General features: G+C 41.3%; 1 protein-coding gene and 1 pseudogene across 3 annotated transcripts; one reads left to right on the top strand and one right to left on the bottom strand.

Moving 5' to 3' along the window:
• Positions 1–390: 390 nt before the first annotated feature.
• Positions 391–3,343, top strand: LOC145477219 (uncharacterized). 2 transcript variants are annotated; one of them, XM_081455494.1, is made up of 2 exons: positions 391–1,015; positions 1,723–3,343. In XM_081455494.1, the coding sequence occupies exons 1-2, from the start codon at positions 1,009–1,011 to the stop codon at positions 2,718–2,720; spliced, it is 1,005 nt and encodes a 334-aa protein (XP_081311620.1). In that variant the 5' UTR covers positions 391–1,008; the 3' UTR covers positions 2,721–3,343. The 2 variants fall into 2 exon arrangements, with proteins under 2 accessions (XP_081311620.1, XP_081311619.1); XM_081455493.1 differs by having other exon boundaries at positions 1,720–3,343.
• A 2,259-nt stretch (positions 3,344–5,602) lies between these two features.
• Positions 5,603–19,789, bottom strand: LOC145477187 (uncharacterized; annotated as a pseudogene). The gene is made up of 9 exons (XR_014047691.1): positions 16,623–19,789; positions 16,003–16,057; positions 14,869–15,163; positions 12,907–13,156; positions 10,760–11,055; positions 10,348–10,429; positions 8,125–8,155; positions 7,678–7,873; positions 5,603–6,222 (listed from the first exon to the last, which is right to left on the bottom strand). The product of XR_014047691.1 is annotated as an uncharacterized LOC145477187 (transcript).
• Between the last annotated feature and the right edge of the window lies 1 nt (position 19,790).

Raw genomic sequence — 19,790 nt, 5'->3', positions numbered from 1 at the left:
TATGCGCGATATCAGCCAATCAGATCACAACATTTTGCATTGTTTTTGGTTTCCTGGGAATCTCATTTTCATTTTTCCCGCTTCGTCACACTTCCGGTTAGCCTCGCGGTCAAACAGCGTCTTGAAACCGCAAAACTCACAAGAAAAAAAGGTTTTTACTGGTATTAAATATTAAAATGCTCTAAATTCGGATTGAAATAGATTTCAGCATTCAACAAATCGGGTCCACAGTTGTCTTAACATAAATGTTGACCGTTTAAAGTACTGTGAGTGCATCAAGGAGAAAAAAAAAACACATTAATCCTTTGCGTCATACACCAGAATCTGATTGGCTTACAATAAAAACAAGGAACGTAATGTTAAAAGCGCGACTCCATTTTAACCAGGACCAAATTAAAAACTGCTTTTTTTTTTTTTCAAAAAATGATATCGACAGGCTCCTGACTGTTCTTCAAATTTTTTCAGCAAAATATTCTATAATAGTGCAGATACCCAGCGAGATACGCTTTGCCTTGTTCCCTCAAGTCAATCCCCAAAATATCTCTCGCTCCCTCGAAATTAGGCTCGATTACCAGCCGCTGTTCGGGAAAGGAGCCCATGCTCCTCTTTTCGGGGGGGGGGGGGGGGGGGACGTAGACCGGACACGAGAGAGCGGCGGAAATCGAGCCTACCTCGAAATAATCATGTTTAAATCTCTGAGAGGCTCTCAGCCCGCAAAATGGGGCGCATGTAAATGTCCTTTGGCGTCCCATATATATTATAGCCTAGCCTATCGCTTGCTGCGAAGGCTTCTGTACCAGACCTGGAAATATAAAGTTTGGAGAAAATATATACCTCTACCCGGCCGGACCCTCGTCTGGAGACTATCAGAAATATTCTATGAAGTACCTAGACCGCTGATGTACCGACGGCGCCTTTCGATTGACCAAACAATGTTTGACCACGTGCGGCACCTTTCTCTGTTGTTTTACAAAAGACGCGTATAACTACAGCAGACTGCTTGGAAATATGGAAGGTATTGATTTGATCGCTTTTATTTTATAGTAGTACACTGGAATCGGTAGTGACGAGTCTTCTAGAAACAGTTTGCTTGAAGTCCGGGCCCCGTAACGTACCGAAATTAAACAACTTCGAAAACTTTAGTTGCATGTTTTGGTTGTCACGTGTTGTGCAAGAACATGTCTTTTCTATCAAAGACGTTTTATCTATATCATCTATAGGAACTTTAGGAAACCTTCTTTCAGGTTCAGCCAGTCATGCATTTGGCTTGTTAAACTTGCGCTATGTTGTGTGCGTAGTTTCTGTGATAAATATATGTCGGTTCTTAGTTCATAATGCTTGTAACTTATTAGTTAATTACTATTATGAAAAAAGAAACCCTGTGAATTTGTCGGAATGGAAGAAAAAAGTAGGGATGTGAACAGGCAATATTGTTGCAGGTATATCAAGTTTGATGATAAATGTTTTTTTAATTTGTATATGTTCAGAAGCTTCTAAACTTTTACCAACTCTTTAAGAGATGCATAATAATTGTTATCATTGGCAGATGTAGGGGCCTTGGAGGCCCTGGAGGGTCGGGATCCCCCTTATTCTGGGTAAAAAAATTGCAGAAGGAAGAAAAGCTGGCAGGGCAAGCAACACCCCCTCTCCCTCCCCCCCCCCCCCCCCTGTTAGCTTAAGGTCTGGATCCACCACCAATTATCCATTGTTTTCTTTCAGCAGGCAGTGTAATGAACCAGGATATGCAGGGTTCTAATGGTAATGTAATCAACCATTTGGACACCGTTACACCAAGCGTCGACAAGTTCCAAGGTGGAGAATCTGCAAACAGCCTGCAGTGTTACTATTGCATAGAATGCAACAAGTTATTTCAACTTAAATCTGAATTGATCGAGCATCAAAGATGGCACTCTAGTGAAAGGGCATTTGTCTGCAAAGAGTGTAACCAGTTTTTCAACTACACCAGTTCTCTTTTGGAGCATTTACGCACGATGCACTCTGGAGAAATGACATTATGCAAACTCGCCGAAATCACCTTCGGGTCAAACCCAGCTGTCCAGTCATCTAAGAACTTACCATGTCTTTATTGTCCAGATTGCAACAAACTATGTAAAAGTAATTCTGAATTGAAAAGACATCGAAGAATGCACACGGGCGAGAGGCCATTCACCTGTGAAGAATGCAACAAAAGGTTCAACTATAAAAGCTCTCTTTTGGAACACTTGCGTGTGCATTCAGGAGAAAAGCCTTACATATGCACTGAGTGCAACAAGTGCTTTAGACAAGGGTCGACTCTGAACCGGCATAAGAAAATACACACAGGTGAGAAACCTCACAAATGTGAAGTCTGTGGGAAGTGCTTTTCTGCAAGGAAAGGCCTTAAAGAACACAAAGTGACTCACAATTGCAAGCAGCCATTTTATTGTTCCAAATGTCGCCAGTACTTTGTAAGAGAGAGATCACTGCTCAGGCATAACAGAAAGGAACACTTCAGTGAGGAACCAGCCCGTGATAGACTCGAGGATGACAAGCCAGACAGAAGTCTTCAGGCCGGTGGTGGCGTTACAAATGGTGATGAGTTTGAACAAATCAGGTCTGCAGAGATTGTAGTTAAAGTGGAGAAACCAGATGAGGAGGCATTGAGCCTTGAGATGCTAGTAAAGTCCAGTGAACTTCTGAATGATCTAACTGCAGAAGTCAATAGGGATGCTCAAGAATGAGGTGGAAAAAGTTCTTAGGTTTCTTCAACAAGAACTGGGCATCAACCATGGCCATCTTCTTCTCAGGAGGGGGGCAGGGGATTTCCATATAACAAGAACAGAAAAAGAGTCAATGTCAGTTACTGTGTTGTTTGAGAATTGGTACCTCTTACAGGGTTAGAAAAATTTCAAGCCACCCACAAAACAAGATCTTGGTACCTCTTGGGGCTTCTTTTCAAAATTTACAACAAGCACCCCCCTCCCTTTTGTGAGAGAGTTCCCCCCCCCCCGAGGGGGCATCTTCTATCTAGATAATGCCATTTATGAGCTAACTTGCATTACATTTTTGACCCTGTTGTTTAATATTATTCATGAAGTGTCTGATTCTGTCTTGTCACATGCAATGTGGTGTTAAAAATGTTGATTAATTAAAATCTGCATGTATTAATACATAATTTGTTTAACATGATGTGAACAAATACAATTTCTTTCTTTTGTTTCTTATTCTCTTTATCTATGTACAGTGCATGAAATATTTTTCTTCATATTTATATACAATCTTGAATTTTCTGACAGTTTGCCAGGGCACATAAAGTTTTCTTCTCTTTTCTTCAAGATGAATAAAGCAAATTAGTGGATATGAACTTATCGTTGTAATGCAGAGTAGCTGAAGCCTGCAGCAGTTAGGAGCTGTACATGTGACTTAGTTTTTCAGTGACATGTTTTGTTTGGATAATGGCAGACATTTCAGTCTATTCGTAAGCACTGACACCAAGAGATACAACACTAACATGTTATTTCAGAAAAAATCTATTCATCACTCATGAAAGGTTTTTGGTTTGAAACCCACTAGCCTGCATGTAGGAGGGGAGGGAAAGGGGAAAAAACAAGCGTGTGAAGCGCATGATGGTAGGTCCCTCCTCAAAGTTTGCTCAATTCCTCCCGTGCTCATTTCGACCCTTTTCCTTCCCTTCTATGGCCTGCCATGCAGGCTAACCACCCACAGAACCCCTCTGAAAATTACAGTTACGCTTCCTACTTTCTTACAAGGAGTAGGAATGGATATGTTCTGGAACTGCACAATACAAAGCTGTCATGGTATGTATGGTAGACACTCGTGATGTTCTTCTGCAAACTCACAAATATATTTGGTTCTCCAGTTATTGACCTTTTAACAATTATTCCATAACACTGTGGTGGATGATATCATAGGGAAAAAGTTGACGCATGAAATGTGAAAATTAGCTAAAGGACAAATGAGTTGTGAAGTAAGAGTAAATCTACTATGAAAAGTGCAAGTGACAAGTAAATTTTGTCAAAATTTGGGAGTGAAACAGAGTTTCTGCCCTGCCCTCTTTTGCTACTAACACTCAACAAGACAGGTTGCACCCAGCTGGCTGCTATAATCCTCTCATATCCAACAAGCTCAAATGGGATAAAACCCGAAATCTTGGCAATTATTCCAGTTTAAAGGCCAGAAGACCACTTTTGCCAGCTATGGTGTTGGGTATTGTATAATGGCTGACAGTCAATGGTTGTGAAGCGGTGGCCGATCTAGGGGAGCCCCTTATTTTGTGTGAAAAAGAAGAAATCAAAGAAAGAAGAAAAGCCTGCAGGGCAAGCAAATCAACCCCCCCCCCCCCCCCTCTTAGCTCAAGGTCTGGATCTGCCACTGCAAAGGCAGTTTAAAATTCTGAAAATACAGTTGTGCAAAGGAAGATTCTCTGCTGTTGTTTAGATAAGTCTGTCCCAGGTTCCCGGGACAACACTCAATCAGTGGCGGATCTAGGGGAGGGCACCCCCCCCCCTTTATTTTGGGTGAAAAAAGAAGAAATGACTGAAGGAAAAAAAGGTGGCAGTGCAAGTAGATCAAAAACGCCCCCCCCCCCCCCCCCTTAGCTCTGGATCCGCCACTGTCAATAATCACATGCTCATTTGCCACTTAAGAAACAGTAAGAAATCTGGGGCGAGTCTCATCTTGCAATCCCTTGTGGGACTGTTACTGGGGAACAAAACAACGGTCCCACAAGGGACCGCGAGACGAGACTTACCCTAGGGTCACAGCCCACGCGAAAAAACGAGAAAGCCTGGCCTCAACGGATAAGAGCGTGGCGCCAAAAGTGAGGGGAGGGCAGATCGTGAAATGTACACTGTTCCACTAACTTTCTATGTACATTTGCGCGGCGCGTAAATTGTCACCTGTCACGCTGTCCTGACGCACTCATTTTTGCACAAGTCACGCACACTTCCACCCACTTTTCAGAGAATGAAACAATTACAAGTTCTATGTGTAAGCAGGTAAGTCAAAAACATGAATCAATGTGACAATGGTCACTGTATCAAGCGAAATATGTCTGATAATTGGCTCCCCAATTACCATTGCTTTATATTTGGCGCTCCCAACAGATTTTTAAATACGTTTGGTTGTAACATCTGCACTAGAATGCTAAAAACGTCCTCGAATTTAAAACTCGACCGCGTTCAAAAGCAATTCCCAAAGGTACGTTTCCGGTTTCAAGGAAGGTAGATACCGTTTAGAGAAGTATGAATACCAACGAGACTGTGTCAAAAAACAGTGCAAGACGAAAACGAGAAGTCACCAAGTGTTACTTAAAGGACCGTGGAAGAGAGTTGAGTTCAAATCTCAATGGGTGTGGGACAAACGAGAGAAAACGTTTAGTGAATTACACGCAAAATTAGAGCAGGTTCAAATTCAGTAAGAGCGCACAATCGAGCACTGAGAGTCGATGAGCCAAATCCTCGAGATCTAGCAGTAGAACACACAAGAGGTTCAGTTAAATTCCAGCTGCTTTCAACTCTTTTTGTGAAAAAGACTTTAGAAGATAGATAACAACAGTCGCAGTATTTAAACACTCGCGAAAAATTTTTATTTCGAGTTTTTCTTTTTTTTTTTACATTTTTTTTTCTGATTTTTTAAACAATTAAGACCAACAATAGCGTAGTTTAATAGCTTTCTCAGCAACTTGCTTTTTGATTGGACAATCAACGGGCACACAAACGTAAAGATGTCCATCAAGCAATGACACTCGGCGCGGTTGGCAGTGCAAGTTCCCGCCAAAACTGGGGCTGTCTTTCCTCAGGTCACGTTTATAACACGGATATTGCGCATGTGCAAGCACTAACACCACCATATTACATGCTTACGAAAATTGAAAAGAATAAACCGATAACATTATATTGTATAGGAACTTTTATAGTAGCCACACTTAAGTATTGTTTATGTTTTACATCGGGTATCAATTTTAAGTTCAATTGAAATAGGTGTGCGCAATTAAAAGTGTGTGCACTACATGTAATCTACATAATATTCATTCTAACTAACTGTCTCTGTGCTACTTAGTTGTATGACGTCAAATCCATTCTTTTCAAAGAGCTTCCTTTGTCAGTTTATTAGCTCTTATCAACAATGCATTTTGAAGTAGCTTGCTTCTCTCCCATCATTCATTCTGTTCTGGGTTAGCCCAAGCCTTCTCAATCTCTTCCCACTGTTCATCAGACAAACCTGTGAAGTAAATTTCCAGGAATGATTTTGTGGTAAAAAGGAAAACTTGTCACAGTGGCTACTTTCCGCTCTAACCTGTATTCCCTCACCTAATGCAAAAGTAAAAATCCAAAAAACTGAACTTTACGCTAATGTGCCGGTGTGTATGGCACTGCTTGTCTTCTCACAGGTTATATCCCCATGTCCTCTCCCCCTCCCCAACACTATCCCTCCTCCCGGGGTAACTTCGATTTGCCCAAAGAAAGAATTCGCTTGATCATTTTCAAAGAAACTCGATCGATAGAATGCGATCCAAGAATAACACGATCGTTAGTTTTCTTTGCATTAGTTCCGTTTGATGCAAGAAAGCAAACTCTTTCCAACGTATTAACCAAACTTTAAATCAAAATTTAAGACACAAACGATTGTTTTGCTCAAGTGTTTTCATTTCTTTTATACTGATCAATAACAAATTTTTCATATCAGCTTTTGTTTTTCCTCCCTTCTTTTTCAGGGAGAAGCGGTAAATTTACTTTTGAGAGGTGCTGATAGTCTAAACAATAGAGAAAACAATACTGCGAAAAATTCATTGTTTCGATGCTCCGGCGTACTTCAAGTTGATGAGCGGTGTCATATTCCCTACGAGAAAAAGCACTCGTTTATCTTAACCAATGAGACTCACCACCTCGCGTTTATTTGAATAATAATAGGCAATATCACAGACCTAAGATATTTTAAGAACTGTAAGTAAATGTTCCGAGAACAATAGGCATTCGGCGCGATGAGCTCGAGATTTCTATCATGTGATAGTTGAGAGGGCGCTACGCGAGTCAACTATCACGCATAGAAATCGAGAGCGAATAATCTAATTTTTTTGGTATAAGTCTACCAGTCGTTCAAAACTTTATCTAAATCCTCTTCATAGACACTTCGAAAATGCCCAGAAGATTTATACTAAAACAGTATCACGCGATAGAAATCTCGAGCTCATAACCTAATTGTTTAATAGAAACACGAAAGAAAGTTTGGGAGAACGAGAAATGCTGTGGAAACACGAGCCGTTAAGCGAGTGAACGGCTCGTGTGTCGACAGCTTTTTCGAGTTCTCCTAAACTTTCACGGGTGCATGTGCATGTTTTATATTTCTTTAATAGTAATTCAGTTGGACCGAGTGGAGTAGTCAGGGAGTAATTGGGCGAGTAATTACAAAATCGCATCGACACAGAACTTTTTAAGAGAACCTCTTTAGAACGAAAAAGTCATTATTGTAAAAACTGTGGTGAAAATTATGAACTGGGAGTGGCGTAGGTATTTAATCACAAAAAATTGAAATCGGATACCTATAATTGGACACCCATGTGATCGGAAACCAATTACGTGACAGATATCCGCACAAAGAACCAATCACGATCGATAATTTTTTTATCGACATTATAATGCACAAATAGCTAGCGTTTAACTTCTTGCGGCTTCTTACCATCAATAAGCTTAAGAAGTATAGCGTATCCCTGAATCTTTTCTACTGTTTTTAAAGATGACAGATCCACGGTGTAAATTTTGCCGGGAAGGACCTGGCAGTAAATACTCTGAAGAAAATCACGGTCTTCATCTGTAAGCGGCTTGTCATAGGGTAGGGACAACGTCATCTTCTCTGTGGTTAGAACTTCTTCAAACTATACAGCAGTGAGTGAAAAGTTAGAAATATGGCTGCAAAGGCGGAGGGAGGTAGCCAAAAAAATATGGCGTGATAGGGGGGTCACTCAAAAGATTCGAGTTAATATTGCCAAAGAATTTCCACGAAGATACAAAAATGTTACAACTAATATCGTTTATCCCTTCTATATGAAATATTCGCACTCTGTTCCCACTAATGTTTCCATTTTGACGAATGAACCATACTACGAATATCAAAAATCCTTCGTACCCACTTTAGATACTTTTTCACTCGCTCTTTAGGGACCGTTCATTTTTTATGAGGGAGGGGGGGGGGCTGGTGGGATTTGGGAAGCACCATTTAAAAATCGCATGACCCCCCCTCAGCTTACCAATTTTTTCACATGGCCCCCCCTTATAGCGGTCATTTTTTGGGATGGCCCCCCCCCAAAAAAAAAATTGAACAAAAAATATTTAGATTTCAACTTTTTTAATATTTCTCTATTATCCCCCTACTTCACGTTATTGTGCTCACTATGAAGACAATATTTACAATCTCTATACGACAGAGAGCTGTTGTTTAAAAAAACAAATCAAAAGAAAGAGAAGTCAATTTCGGATCTCCTAGTTATGGCTCGCCCTGAGCGTGTGGCATTTGGCCTCTCATTGGCATCTTCCTCATCTGAATTGATGAATGCAAGAATGACGTCACTTGAGTCATCTTCTCCCCCAGAGTCAATGGCATCACTGTTATACTCATCATTGTCACTTTCATCCCTTTCACTGCTGTCAGCACTTGCCCTGTTGTCATTTTGTGTCACTGTCCTGGCATTTCTCAGTGTTGGTTGGCCAGCTCTGAGAGGACTCTTCTGCTACAAGCATGAATGTCTTACAATTGCCTTTACTTTCTCACTCTTGCTGCTTTTCAAATGCTGCTTCAGCCCGTGGTGGTTTGAGTACTTGTTTAGTTCTGGAACACGTAGCTTTTTAGGCTTGGTTAGATCTTCGCACAACTCAGTCCAAGGATAATCCTCCTCCCTACTTAACTTTGCCTTTTCTTCTGCTCTCTTTTTCCTTTTAAATTCCAGCACTTCAAGATGCTGAAGATAATCCACCACAAACTTCGATTTGACAATAAACTTATCTGCAAATAGAACAACGCTCTCTGGGTCAGATAAAACCAGCCTGCCACTTCCATGCTCTTTCTTCTTTATATTGTTAATCCAATCGGAGAAAGAGCGCATTACTACATGAGCATCGTGAAAGAGGCTCATTCCAAAATGCGCAATAATGGCGAAAGCGACGAGTCATTTAAGAAAAGGTTTACAGCTGAACGATCCAGGCAGTTTGACATCTTACAAGCAAAAGAAGCAATCTTTCTAAGTGCGGATGGCTGTTCAGAAAGGGCGAGTGAGTTTTCCATGCAAGGGTACCAGTTGAAGCCCAGTGATGGAAGAAAACTGAACTTCTCCATCAAAGAGCACAGAGCAATGGTGGAAAAGTTGAATGTCATATTGAAAGATGTAAAGGAACACGATTCCACACTCTTTCAGTCCAGTGGACTTGCTTTAAAGCAGGGCGAAGAATTTGCCTACAGTTTTAATGTAAAACAGATCAAATGTACAGAAGCTAAGTTGACGAAGGTCACGCAGGACATGGAAGCACTAGGAAATAAGAAGAGCAATTATAACAGCATATTCAAAGGCATACTCAAACAGCACATCAACAAAAGGAGAAGGAAAAAAGAAAACCGCGGAAAGTCAAATGAAAGAAAGAGGAAGCGGACTGAAAACAACGTCCAACGAGTTTATGGAATCTGTGTTGGAAACCCGCTAGGAAATGATCTTCCAGAATGCCTTGTGTACCCTCCTAGAACGGCCGTCCCGGAAGAGTGTCTTAAAGTTGAGGATGTTGCCACGTCGATATTTAGAAGAGATGGGCCATACCTCGCACAGCTCTTGGAAGGAAATTATTTCACCAATGCTGCAAGAAGCAGAATCACCACCAACCTTGAGCGGGAAGTCAGAGATTATGTTTACACCTTCATGTACCCTGAAGAGTACACTCTGACGGAAAGCATTGCTGCTTCTTGCAGCATTGGTGAAAGAGACTCCCATAGCAGCGCAAGCGGCGACGAAGAACTCGACGACAGCGGAGATGAAGATGAGTGCCAGTGAAAGTTGCATTCGAAAATAACAGTGTTAAATACTTCTTTTCAGTAGCTACAAATGCTTTTTGTCACCAAACGTTTTTTTAAAGCAGAAGGAAAGTTTGTAATAAATTTGTATCCTGCCTTCTATGTTTATTCTACAGCAATTTTTTTGATATTCAAACATCATGCCATTTTAAAGTTTTACTAAAATATTTCACGTGACCCCCCCTTTTTCCCTTATTTTTTTGGGATGGCCCCCCCTCGAAAGCCATTTTTTTTCGCATGCCCCCCCCCCAAATCCCACCAGCCCCCCCTACCTTATAAAAAATGAACGGTCCCTTACGCTTTTCTCTATCTTCAGACTTCAGCAATATTGCCTCCTTGATGATATCCAGTTTCTTAGAATCCTCGTCTGTCAAGGGAGCTAATAATTAAGGGCATATTTGTCAGTAGAACAAATGACAAATTAGGTCAAATTAATCGCTAAATTTGGCGCGAAAGGTGACATGCCCGAGAAATTCAATCAAACAATTCTGTCTGTTCAGATATATTAGTGACGCGGGAAATGAGGCAAAATCGTTACGCAGTCAAACACAGTGCTGGCTGTTCCATCTCATAATAAAGTAGGTAATTTAACGGCGGCTTTACGGAACAGTTAAGCTGCTATTTCGCGCTGTTGTACGAGCAATAGCACAGAGAGAGTTTATTTAATAGTTATCTCTAACTTGATGTGAAAGTCCGTGTATGTGTCTACCTGCCAAATTATTTTCCTCATCCTCAAAACGCCAGGGCAGTTTGGCTGTTCTCTGTATCGTGTTCGTCGCCAGCAGCTCTGTGAACACTCGAGCCTGCAAACTCTCCCGGCGGAAGTTTCAATTTTCCCTGCGCCTTATCGTAATCCACAGGAACAAATTTTAAATAAACTGGGCCGCGTGTGTGTCTCTTTACCGCCTTCGGAGGAACGGTTTTCTTTTTAAAATAACCCTTTGCTTTAACTTTGAGCTGGGGAATAATCGAGACAGGAACATTTACACCTCCATCTACCACCACCTGGAACAAAAAACAGCAAGAAATTAAACATATCGCTATCACCTCCCCCCCCACATTACACTACCCCCACCCCTCCACGCGCAACCCCGGTCGAATTAAGAAAATCCAAACTTATAGTAAACAACTGAAACCAAGATATAAACAATAATATTAGCTCAATAAGACTGACAAACATTTACTTCAATCATTCAGGATTTTGCTAGCCCAAACGAGGGCGCTTATCAAGGAGAGCAGCTATTAGGGACGGGGCGGCTTAGTTAGTTTTCTGCTTTGACAGAAACATCTGACTCTAATAAAGCACTGAAGTGAACTCTCGGAGACAACTATCAAAAGCTCAAACCTCCATAACAATAGGAGCTCTCATAATCATAACATAACACGATTTGCTTCGATTTATTATAATATAACTATAATATATAATCTGAATATAACATTCAGATGAGAAAGCAGGGTACATAATTCACTCTTCTAATCAGTCTATTCTGCGGCAATTTCCTCAATGCCCTTTCGCACTTAAATGGTGCAAGAAAACTTTCTGGATTGGGCTTTTATTGGAAGGGGACGCTTATTGGAATAGGGGACGCTTGTTTGAAAGGGGCTCTCAATTGACTAGTGGGCGCGTATTGGATGGGGCGCTTATTGAAATAGGGAACACTTGTTGGAAGGGGGCGTTTATTGGACTAGGGGACGCTTATTGAAATTGTGGGCGCTTATTGCAATAGGGGACGCTTATTGGAATGGAGGACGCTTATTGAAATTGTGGGCGCTTATTGGAATATGGGACGCTTATTGGAATGGTGGGCGCTTATTGGAAGGGGACGCTTATTGGAATAGGTGACGCTTATTGGAATAGGGGACGCTTGTTGGAAGGGGACGCTTATTGGAATAGGTGACCCTTGTTGGAAGGAGGCGTTTATTGGAATAGGAGACGCTTGTTGGAATTGTGTGGGCTTATTGGAATTGTGGGCGCTTATTGGAATAGGGGACACTAGTTGGAAGGGGGCGCTCAATTAAATAGAGGGGGTTGTTGGAAGGGGCCGCTTATTGGAATAGTGGGTGCTTATTAGATGGGCCGCTTATTGGGATAGGGGACACTAGTTGGAAGGGGGCGCTCAATTAAATGGTGGGGGTTGTTGGAAGGGGGCGCTTATTGGAATAGTGGGTGCTTATTAGATGGGGCGCTCATTGGAATAGGGGACACTAGTTGGAAGGGGCTCTCAATTGAATAGTGGGCGTTGTTGGAAGGGGGCGCTTATTGTAATAGTGGGTGTTTATTAGATGGTGCGCTTATTGGAATAGGGGGCGTTTGTTGGAAGGGGGCGCTCAATTGAATAGTGGGAGCTTATTGGAATAGGGGACGCTTATTGAAATTGTGGGCGCTTATTGGATGGGGCGCTTATTGAAATAAGGGACACTTGTTGGAAGGGGGCGCTTATTGGAACAGAGGACGCTTGTTGGAAGGGGCGCTTCTTGGAATAGGGGACGCTTATTGAAATTGTGGGCGCTTATTGGATGGGGCGCTTATTGAAATAGGGGACACTTGTTGGAAGGGGGCGCTTATTGGAACAGAGGACGCTTGTTGGAAGGGGCGCTTCTTGGAATAGGGGACGCTTATTGAAATTGTGGGCGCTTATTGGATGGGGCGCTTATTGAAATAGGGGACACTTGTTGGAAGGGGGCGCTTACTGGAATAGGGGACGCTTGTTGGAAGGGGGCGCTAATTGGTATAGGGCGTGCTTGTTGAAAGGAGGCGCTTATTGTTATAGGGGCCGGGGCGCTTTTTTAGAATGGGGCGCTTGTTGGAAGGGGAGCATTAAATCGAAACATTACATTGTGCAGTTTCGTCATTACCTCACTCTGTCTCTTGCCTTCAAGTTCAAACCGTTCACTATAAATGACGCTATAAATGAGGTACAGTTTCTCATTTTCAACGCGTTCCATCGCCCTGGTGTCGAGCTCGGTTCCTTGTAGTATGCTATCCAGGTCTGGATCGTTAAAGTACTCTTTGTCCAATTTACCGAGTTTCAACTCTCCAAGATCATAATTAATCTTCAGATTTCCCTCCACTATGTCAGCAACCTGAACTCCAAATTCCATGTAACTGCAGATATTAATTACAATATCAATAGAAAATAGAAAGCATGTTGGGAATTATATTGGGTGTGTAAATCCAAGGAAACTTCAAGTGCTGGAATAAAAACACCCAGTATAAATCCCTTCTAAGTATAAGAATGGGACCGCACAAGGCAAAGAAACATATTTGACCTTGGCGGGATTCGAGCACACGAGCTCGAAATTAGACCATAGTTTACTGCGCCTTCAATAATATGCGGACTCTAAAATTCAAAGCTCAACCGACAAATGCGTTTTTCGCCACCGTCAATCAAATGTTCAGCGGCTCCTTCCAGTTTCCGACTACTACCGAGCGCGCGGTAATCAAATCATTGAGCAAAGTTCAGACAACGAAACAGTGCTCGGTTGTAGTCGGAAGCTGGGAGGAGCCGCCGAACATTTGATTGGCGGTAGCGAAAAACGCATTTGTCAGTTGAGCTTTGAATTTTAAGGGTCCGCATGTTATTGAAAGGCGCAGTAAGTTACACAGTTTCAGAATCATCAACTACAGTACTTATGAAGAAGAATGTTTTCTGCCAAAATAGTTGGAAAAGTGTTCTATTAAAATCTCGGATAACTTCAATCAAACTAAGGGTTGCCCACCAAGCTTTATACTGGTTGAAAAAGTTGTTTAACTGAACCAACAAAAATGCAGTTTTCTTGCCAACAGAACTCGAAATTAGTCGAAGGAAATAAACTATGTGCCAAAGAATAGCCGCAACTTACTTTGAGTTAAAGTCTGTCATTCTTACCCCATTTAAAGTTTTCTAGTCACTAGTCCCGTAACCACTGTGATTGTATGTTAAACAATTTAAGGAAGCTAAATTGCTATAGTTTTTATCACTTTTTGTATCGCTGGAACAAAACTGAGACAGCATTGTTTCAACAAGGGAAACGCCGTGCCTTTACACGGCTGAAATTGCAACCTAAAATTGGTTGATACGTCCTCTTCCAGTCCAAAAAGTCGGCATCTTTTTTTTTATCTGCCAGACGTTTCAAGTGCAAAAACTTCTGGTTCGACATAGAATTACGCTTTCAAAGAAAAAGAAACATGGCAGTGAACTTTTATCCCCAAGAACTTCCATCCTGCATTTTTCCTGCATCCTGCATCTTACATTTTTAATTATTATAATTACGGTCACCCAACTAGTTTAGCTTTTTAGTTATTTTGGGTGTCCCACTACTGTATGTACTGTACTGTTTATTTATATATTTATAACCATAATCTTGTAAATTCTTTTAGTTGTTTACAGTAGTAGAAATAAACTGTTCCTGCCCGAGCTCTAAAGGTCGGCACACACGAGGGGACTGGTCCCCGCAACTAGTCGCGGGGACAAGTCCCAGCGTGTGAACTGGCCATTTTTGCTTCAAAATCTAGTTGCAGGAACCAAAGTTTGGTCCCTGCGACTATTCTCACGAATTCAAACCAGTTTAAATTTTTGGGCCAATTCCCTGCGACTTGTTCCTCAGAACGCTTCGTGTGAACTGTTCGTGGGACAAGTCCCTTCGACCAGTCCCTTCGTGTAAACTCTTCAGGGGACTAGTTGCAGGAACTAGTCGCGCGCGCAGCGAGTAGTCCCCTCGTGTGTGCCGACCTTAAAGCAGAAAGAAGTTATAAACCTTGTGTGCGCTCGCCGGGTTCATACGCTACTGTACCGGAAATTAAATTTTTCAAAGCGAGGACATGAACTGAACATTTACCTTTTAGGTGGCTCATCGTCTTCGTTATAGTCAGTTATTTCCAAATCATTCTGTGTTTGTTTCTTGGCGTTTACGCGCTCAAAAAACTCTTCTTTTTTGTCTTCCTTTACATAGTACTCTAACCCTGCAATGATTTTAAATTCGGATTTTTGAACGGCTTCTTCCAAATACTCCTCTTTTGCTTAATCACCAACCCGAATGGCTTTACATTTGACGAACTTGTTCCGTGGGGAAGAGGGTAATAGTTATCGCCAAAGTTGTCATCTGCAAATGCTTTAAGCACCTTTCTAATCATCTGATAGAAAGAAAAGAACAACAAAGCAAAAATAATTAGTATGGCTTATATACATGTGAACTCACAATCTCGGGCAAAAGAGCTCGGACACCAAGCAAGCAGTTCTCCCCTCCCCCCACTTACAATGTTGATAATCTGGTGATTTTTTCCCCTTTTTTTGAAAAAAAAAAGCACCATTTTCCAACATTGATTAGGGGGGAAGGGGGATACGTGATCCAGCTCAAGTGTCCCAACTACTTTTGTCCGGGATTGCAGATTTCACCGTAGATTTCCAGGATTTCCCAGTGGGTTCATTCTAAATACGAGTATGGGGATTAAGCATCTGTGCATATTAGTTCAGTCTAATTTCATTCTGAATGTTTTCTTTTGAAGTTCCCTGACTGGCTCCTTTCCGAAGTCGCTCAACCAATTATAACTTTCAGTTTAAGTCTACTGCAAAGGGCGTGTGCGTCTGTGAGTAGGTTGAGCCTTCTAACGAACAACATAGAGACAAGATTTTGAGCTATTTTTGATTTCACATTTTCTTAGTTTGCGAAAAATCTGGCTTAAAGATTTCACTTCCGAGTTACCCTGTGCCTCTGTTTCAAAATGAGTCCTCGTGCAAAATGAGTTTGATTTGCATGAAAATGAACCCGCAGGGGAAACACATTTTCATATGAATGGTTTTGCACGAAGCCTCGTTTTGACACAGAGGCAAAAGGTAACTCGGTAACAGCCTATTATATTCTGGTTGCATTTTCCGACATAAGCTTTATTACTTCCGGGCGAATTTGCCTCCCCCTCAATTAAAATTGCCTTGGCACCATTACAATGATACAAACTGTTTTCTTCGACCTTGCCTTTAATCTCCTCCGTTCTCCGTCAGATAGTTGAGGTGTTTATTTAGATTACAAACTGCATAGAAGAAAACAATTAAGCTCACATAGATATTAAAACATGACAGTGGAGTTTGAGCTGTTTTATTTAAAGCAGGATACCTTTTAAGCTTGGGCGGTTTTTGCTCCATTTCAGACCATGTTGTGATACTCTTGATAATTCTAGCTTTCAAATTGCGTGTATATGAATGAATAATTTTTAGATGGATAAAAGAGCACTTGTTTGGAGAATATCACGTGGTCTGTAAAGGGAAAAAAAACAGCCTAAGGTAAAGAGGAATATTTTAATTTCGTGCCAAGGTTTATAAATATTGAATCAAATTCCCACACAACTGCCTATGACATTCAATTCCTACAGATTATTATTGAAAAGTCTCTGTGATTATACCTTCTCTGGAAATGAACTACACCGCCAAATGTTTATAAGCTTACAAGTTCCGCTTCAGAAAAACATAAAACTCAGCACATCGTAAATGGAAACAAGGAGACATTTTCTGCAAACTATATCATTAAAACAATCGTAAACTGAACCTAACTAAGGACCATAGTATTTTGAATTCTATTCCACAAGAAGGTTGACTTACCGTTGAAGATGAGCGCGACGTGTCGACCGAAACTCGCAAAATTGATTTCTGCAATTCAAATCTGTGTTCCGCTGAAGGTCACTGAACAGGAATGTCATTAAACGCTTGGCAGACAAAATACTTTGTTAAACCTCCCAACTCAAATACGTTTTCCGATTGGAGGAGAACGTGTCACGTGTCGTGGGTCAAAACTCAATAACTCCCTGGAGTGAACAAAACTCACTAACTCCCTACTCACTAACTCCCTAGGGAAACAACAACTTGAACTCGCAAACAACAACTTGAACTTTCGACTCGCACGTGATCGGGTCGTGCTCCTTAAAACCGCGGCAAATTTGAGAGCCAGTCGGAGTCAAGCAAATGATTTCCTTGTATTTTGTTTTTGTATTTTTTTTTTTTGCGTTGGAAGGTATAACAAAACACTCAATGACTGGTCCCGCGGGAAACAGTGAGTTTTGTTTCCCCTCGACCTCAATGTTTCCCTCGGCTTCGCCTCGGAGAACACTGAGGGTTTCGGGGAAACAAAACTTAATGCTTCCCTTGGGGCCAGTCATTAAGTGCTTATTAGTAAGTGAACCTACAATGCATTGTCTTTCACATTCATGCTTAACAATAGGGTTGGGCTCATGAGAGGTAAATATATAGAGGATATTACACGGTGGCTCGAAGATATGAATTTTATGTTCGCGTGGCAAGAACAATATCTCACGAGTTCGCTTCGCTCACTCGTGAGATATTGTTCTTGCCACGCGAACATAAAATTCATATCTTCGAGCCAACGTGTAATGTTCTTTTTGTTATATGGAGAAACCAATTCAACAAAAGCAAAAGGCGGGAACCGTGACTTCATTGAACGATACGACACTCACAAAGGTGACATACGGAAAATACGCCACTCGGGTCCCGGATGAAGTGGCGTATGGAATCTACGAGTGGTTTAGTTCCCAGTAAAACACTCTTCTCCATATAATAAAATGGTCTATGCAGCGTGCCTCGACCTGTTCATAAACCATTTACCTTGTCGCGTTCTTCGAGATCGCAAGCAAACTTTTAAACGAAGTGGCCTGGGGAAATACTTTTCACGGCCGTTTCGCGGTTGCTCACGCGCTGGTGCTCGAAGTAAAAAGCTATTCGCAGAAAAAAATGTCTGTGGACCGAAAACAATTATAAACAGCATATTTGAAAAGAGTGCTTCCAACCAAGGGCACCTTTTCAGGAAGTACAGGAATGAATGTAACCTAAAAAATGTGTCTTTTTTTTTTCAAGATCTTAATTTACACATTATTAGTTACTAGCTGTTTTCTTTTCGGCTTTTCGGCAGTTACCCACAACGCAGACTTGATTTATTGCGAGTGTAGGTATATTGTAAGTGGATAAAATGGAACTCGTAAGTTATATTGACTCAAGGACTTGGCGAGTATGATAATAGAATGGAATTTTGGGAATTTTATTTACAATTTCCCTAGATTACTAAAAACATCCGCTGTTGAACATGCGGAATAAATCCTTACTAGAAATGTCAAGCTGACCGCATTGTGGGGCAAGGGATCGCTTAGTATGTGTTATATATTGTAACTAGAGTTCGTAGTTTGGGGTATTATTCTACTTAAAGAAGCACAGTCACGGTTTGCGCATATTGAAAAGTTTAGCCTCAATTTTTTCAAATTTGTCGTTTGTAATCCGTGTTAATCTTCTCCATCCTTAGCCATCCTTGTTCCTTTATGGTTTATCATTATCTCTTTGGTGTTTTTCTATCTTATTAAACTGTTATTTTCAGGTTTCCTACCATTTAAAGGTAATTTTGTATGTGGCCAAAATAACTCAAAATACCGTGACTGAGCTCGTTTAATCAATTCATCAAACTTCCAATATAATAGGGCCTTTTCCGAGTGCCTCGGTTTCAAAACGAGTCCATGCACAAAACCTTTCATATGAAAATGAGTTTGATTTGCATTGAAAATGAACATGCAGGCAGAACACATTTTCATATGAACGGTTTCGCACTAAGACTCATTTTGACACAGAGTCAAAAGGCAACTCGGTAATGGCCTATTCCTCTTGGCTGATTCATTATTACTCTCGCAATATCCTGGTCCAGTCCTGTGTGTTTCATTCACCCTCTCTTTGACTAGTATTTTAAAAAATGAAACTCTTAGTAACGACGGCTCGCTCAGTAAAATCTTCTGTATTTGCCTCGAAGCACTCATTTCTCTAAGCTCAAGTCCCCGGAGGAGGGGAACCCCGTATAAAAAGGACGGGGGTGCCCGTCGTACCTTTAAGGGGTTAAAAAAGCGTTTATAGTATCTCTTAATTTGTTCAGCCTCAAAAGGTCAACAGTGGTTTTTTGGTCTCCAAATTGATATTTTTGCGTAACTTTAACACAACCTCACCCCATTACAATTACATTCCAAACGTTATCCTGTTATGGTGCTGTAGGTATAAGCCTTGTTATTGCCAGGATGCTCTTAAAGTGTCCATAACGAACATTACTTCAAGTAGTTAAAATTTTTGTCGCACCCACTTTCTTGCATACGGCGGCTGCGCCCGTAGTACGCCCGGCAGTCAAAGCCGAACTGTCCCACCGAAACGACACGATAATAGTCTTTTTCTTCGCAGCTAACGAAAATAAAGACAATGCTAAAGTTGCTTTGGCTTCTTCTAATTGTTAACTCAGGGTTTCATTTGACGAGGAACAGCATATTTTATTCAGATTAACACAACACTCGACGAACTACGAGCGAATTGTTGGACGCCGGAGACCCATTTTTGGCGCAAAATTCGTAGCGTGGCGACACAAGAATGTTTCATATTTTTTCACTTTTGACAATCTGATAATGTTTTTGGAACTGCAAACTCCTTTCGTGAATATTTAATGCAATCTACAGTGAGAAAAGTTGCCCAATAACGAAGCGCGCGAAGTCTAAAAATAGAATGCAAATTATTGAAACCTCGCGAGAGTCAGACAACATTAGCGTGCTCTGAGAGAGATAGGAGGAAATGAAGGCCAAATTTTCGTTTTGAAAATTGTTTAAGGAACACTTGCTTACGTGCTTGAAAAAGCGTCAAATTCTCCACCATTCCGTTTTGTTTGTCTGAGTTATGACGTCACTCGCGCGCTTCCTATTTCAATGCCGTCCCGAGGGACTTGTCAGAAATTAACGGGGGGGG

Source organism: Orbicella franksi, chromosome 2, assembly GCF_964199315.1.
Source record: "Orbicella franksi chromosome 2, jaOrbFran1.1, whole genome shotgun sequence".
Lineage (NCBI taxonomy): Eukaryota > Metazoa > Cnidaria > Anthozoa > Scleractinia > Merulinidae > Orbicella > Orbicella franksi.
This window is presented reverse-complemented; position numbering and strand designations above follow the sequence as displayed.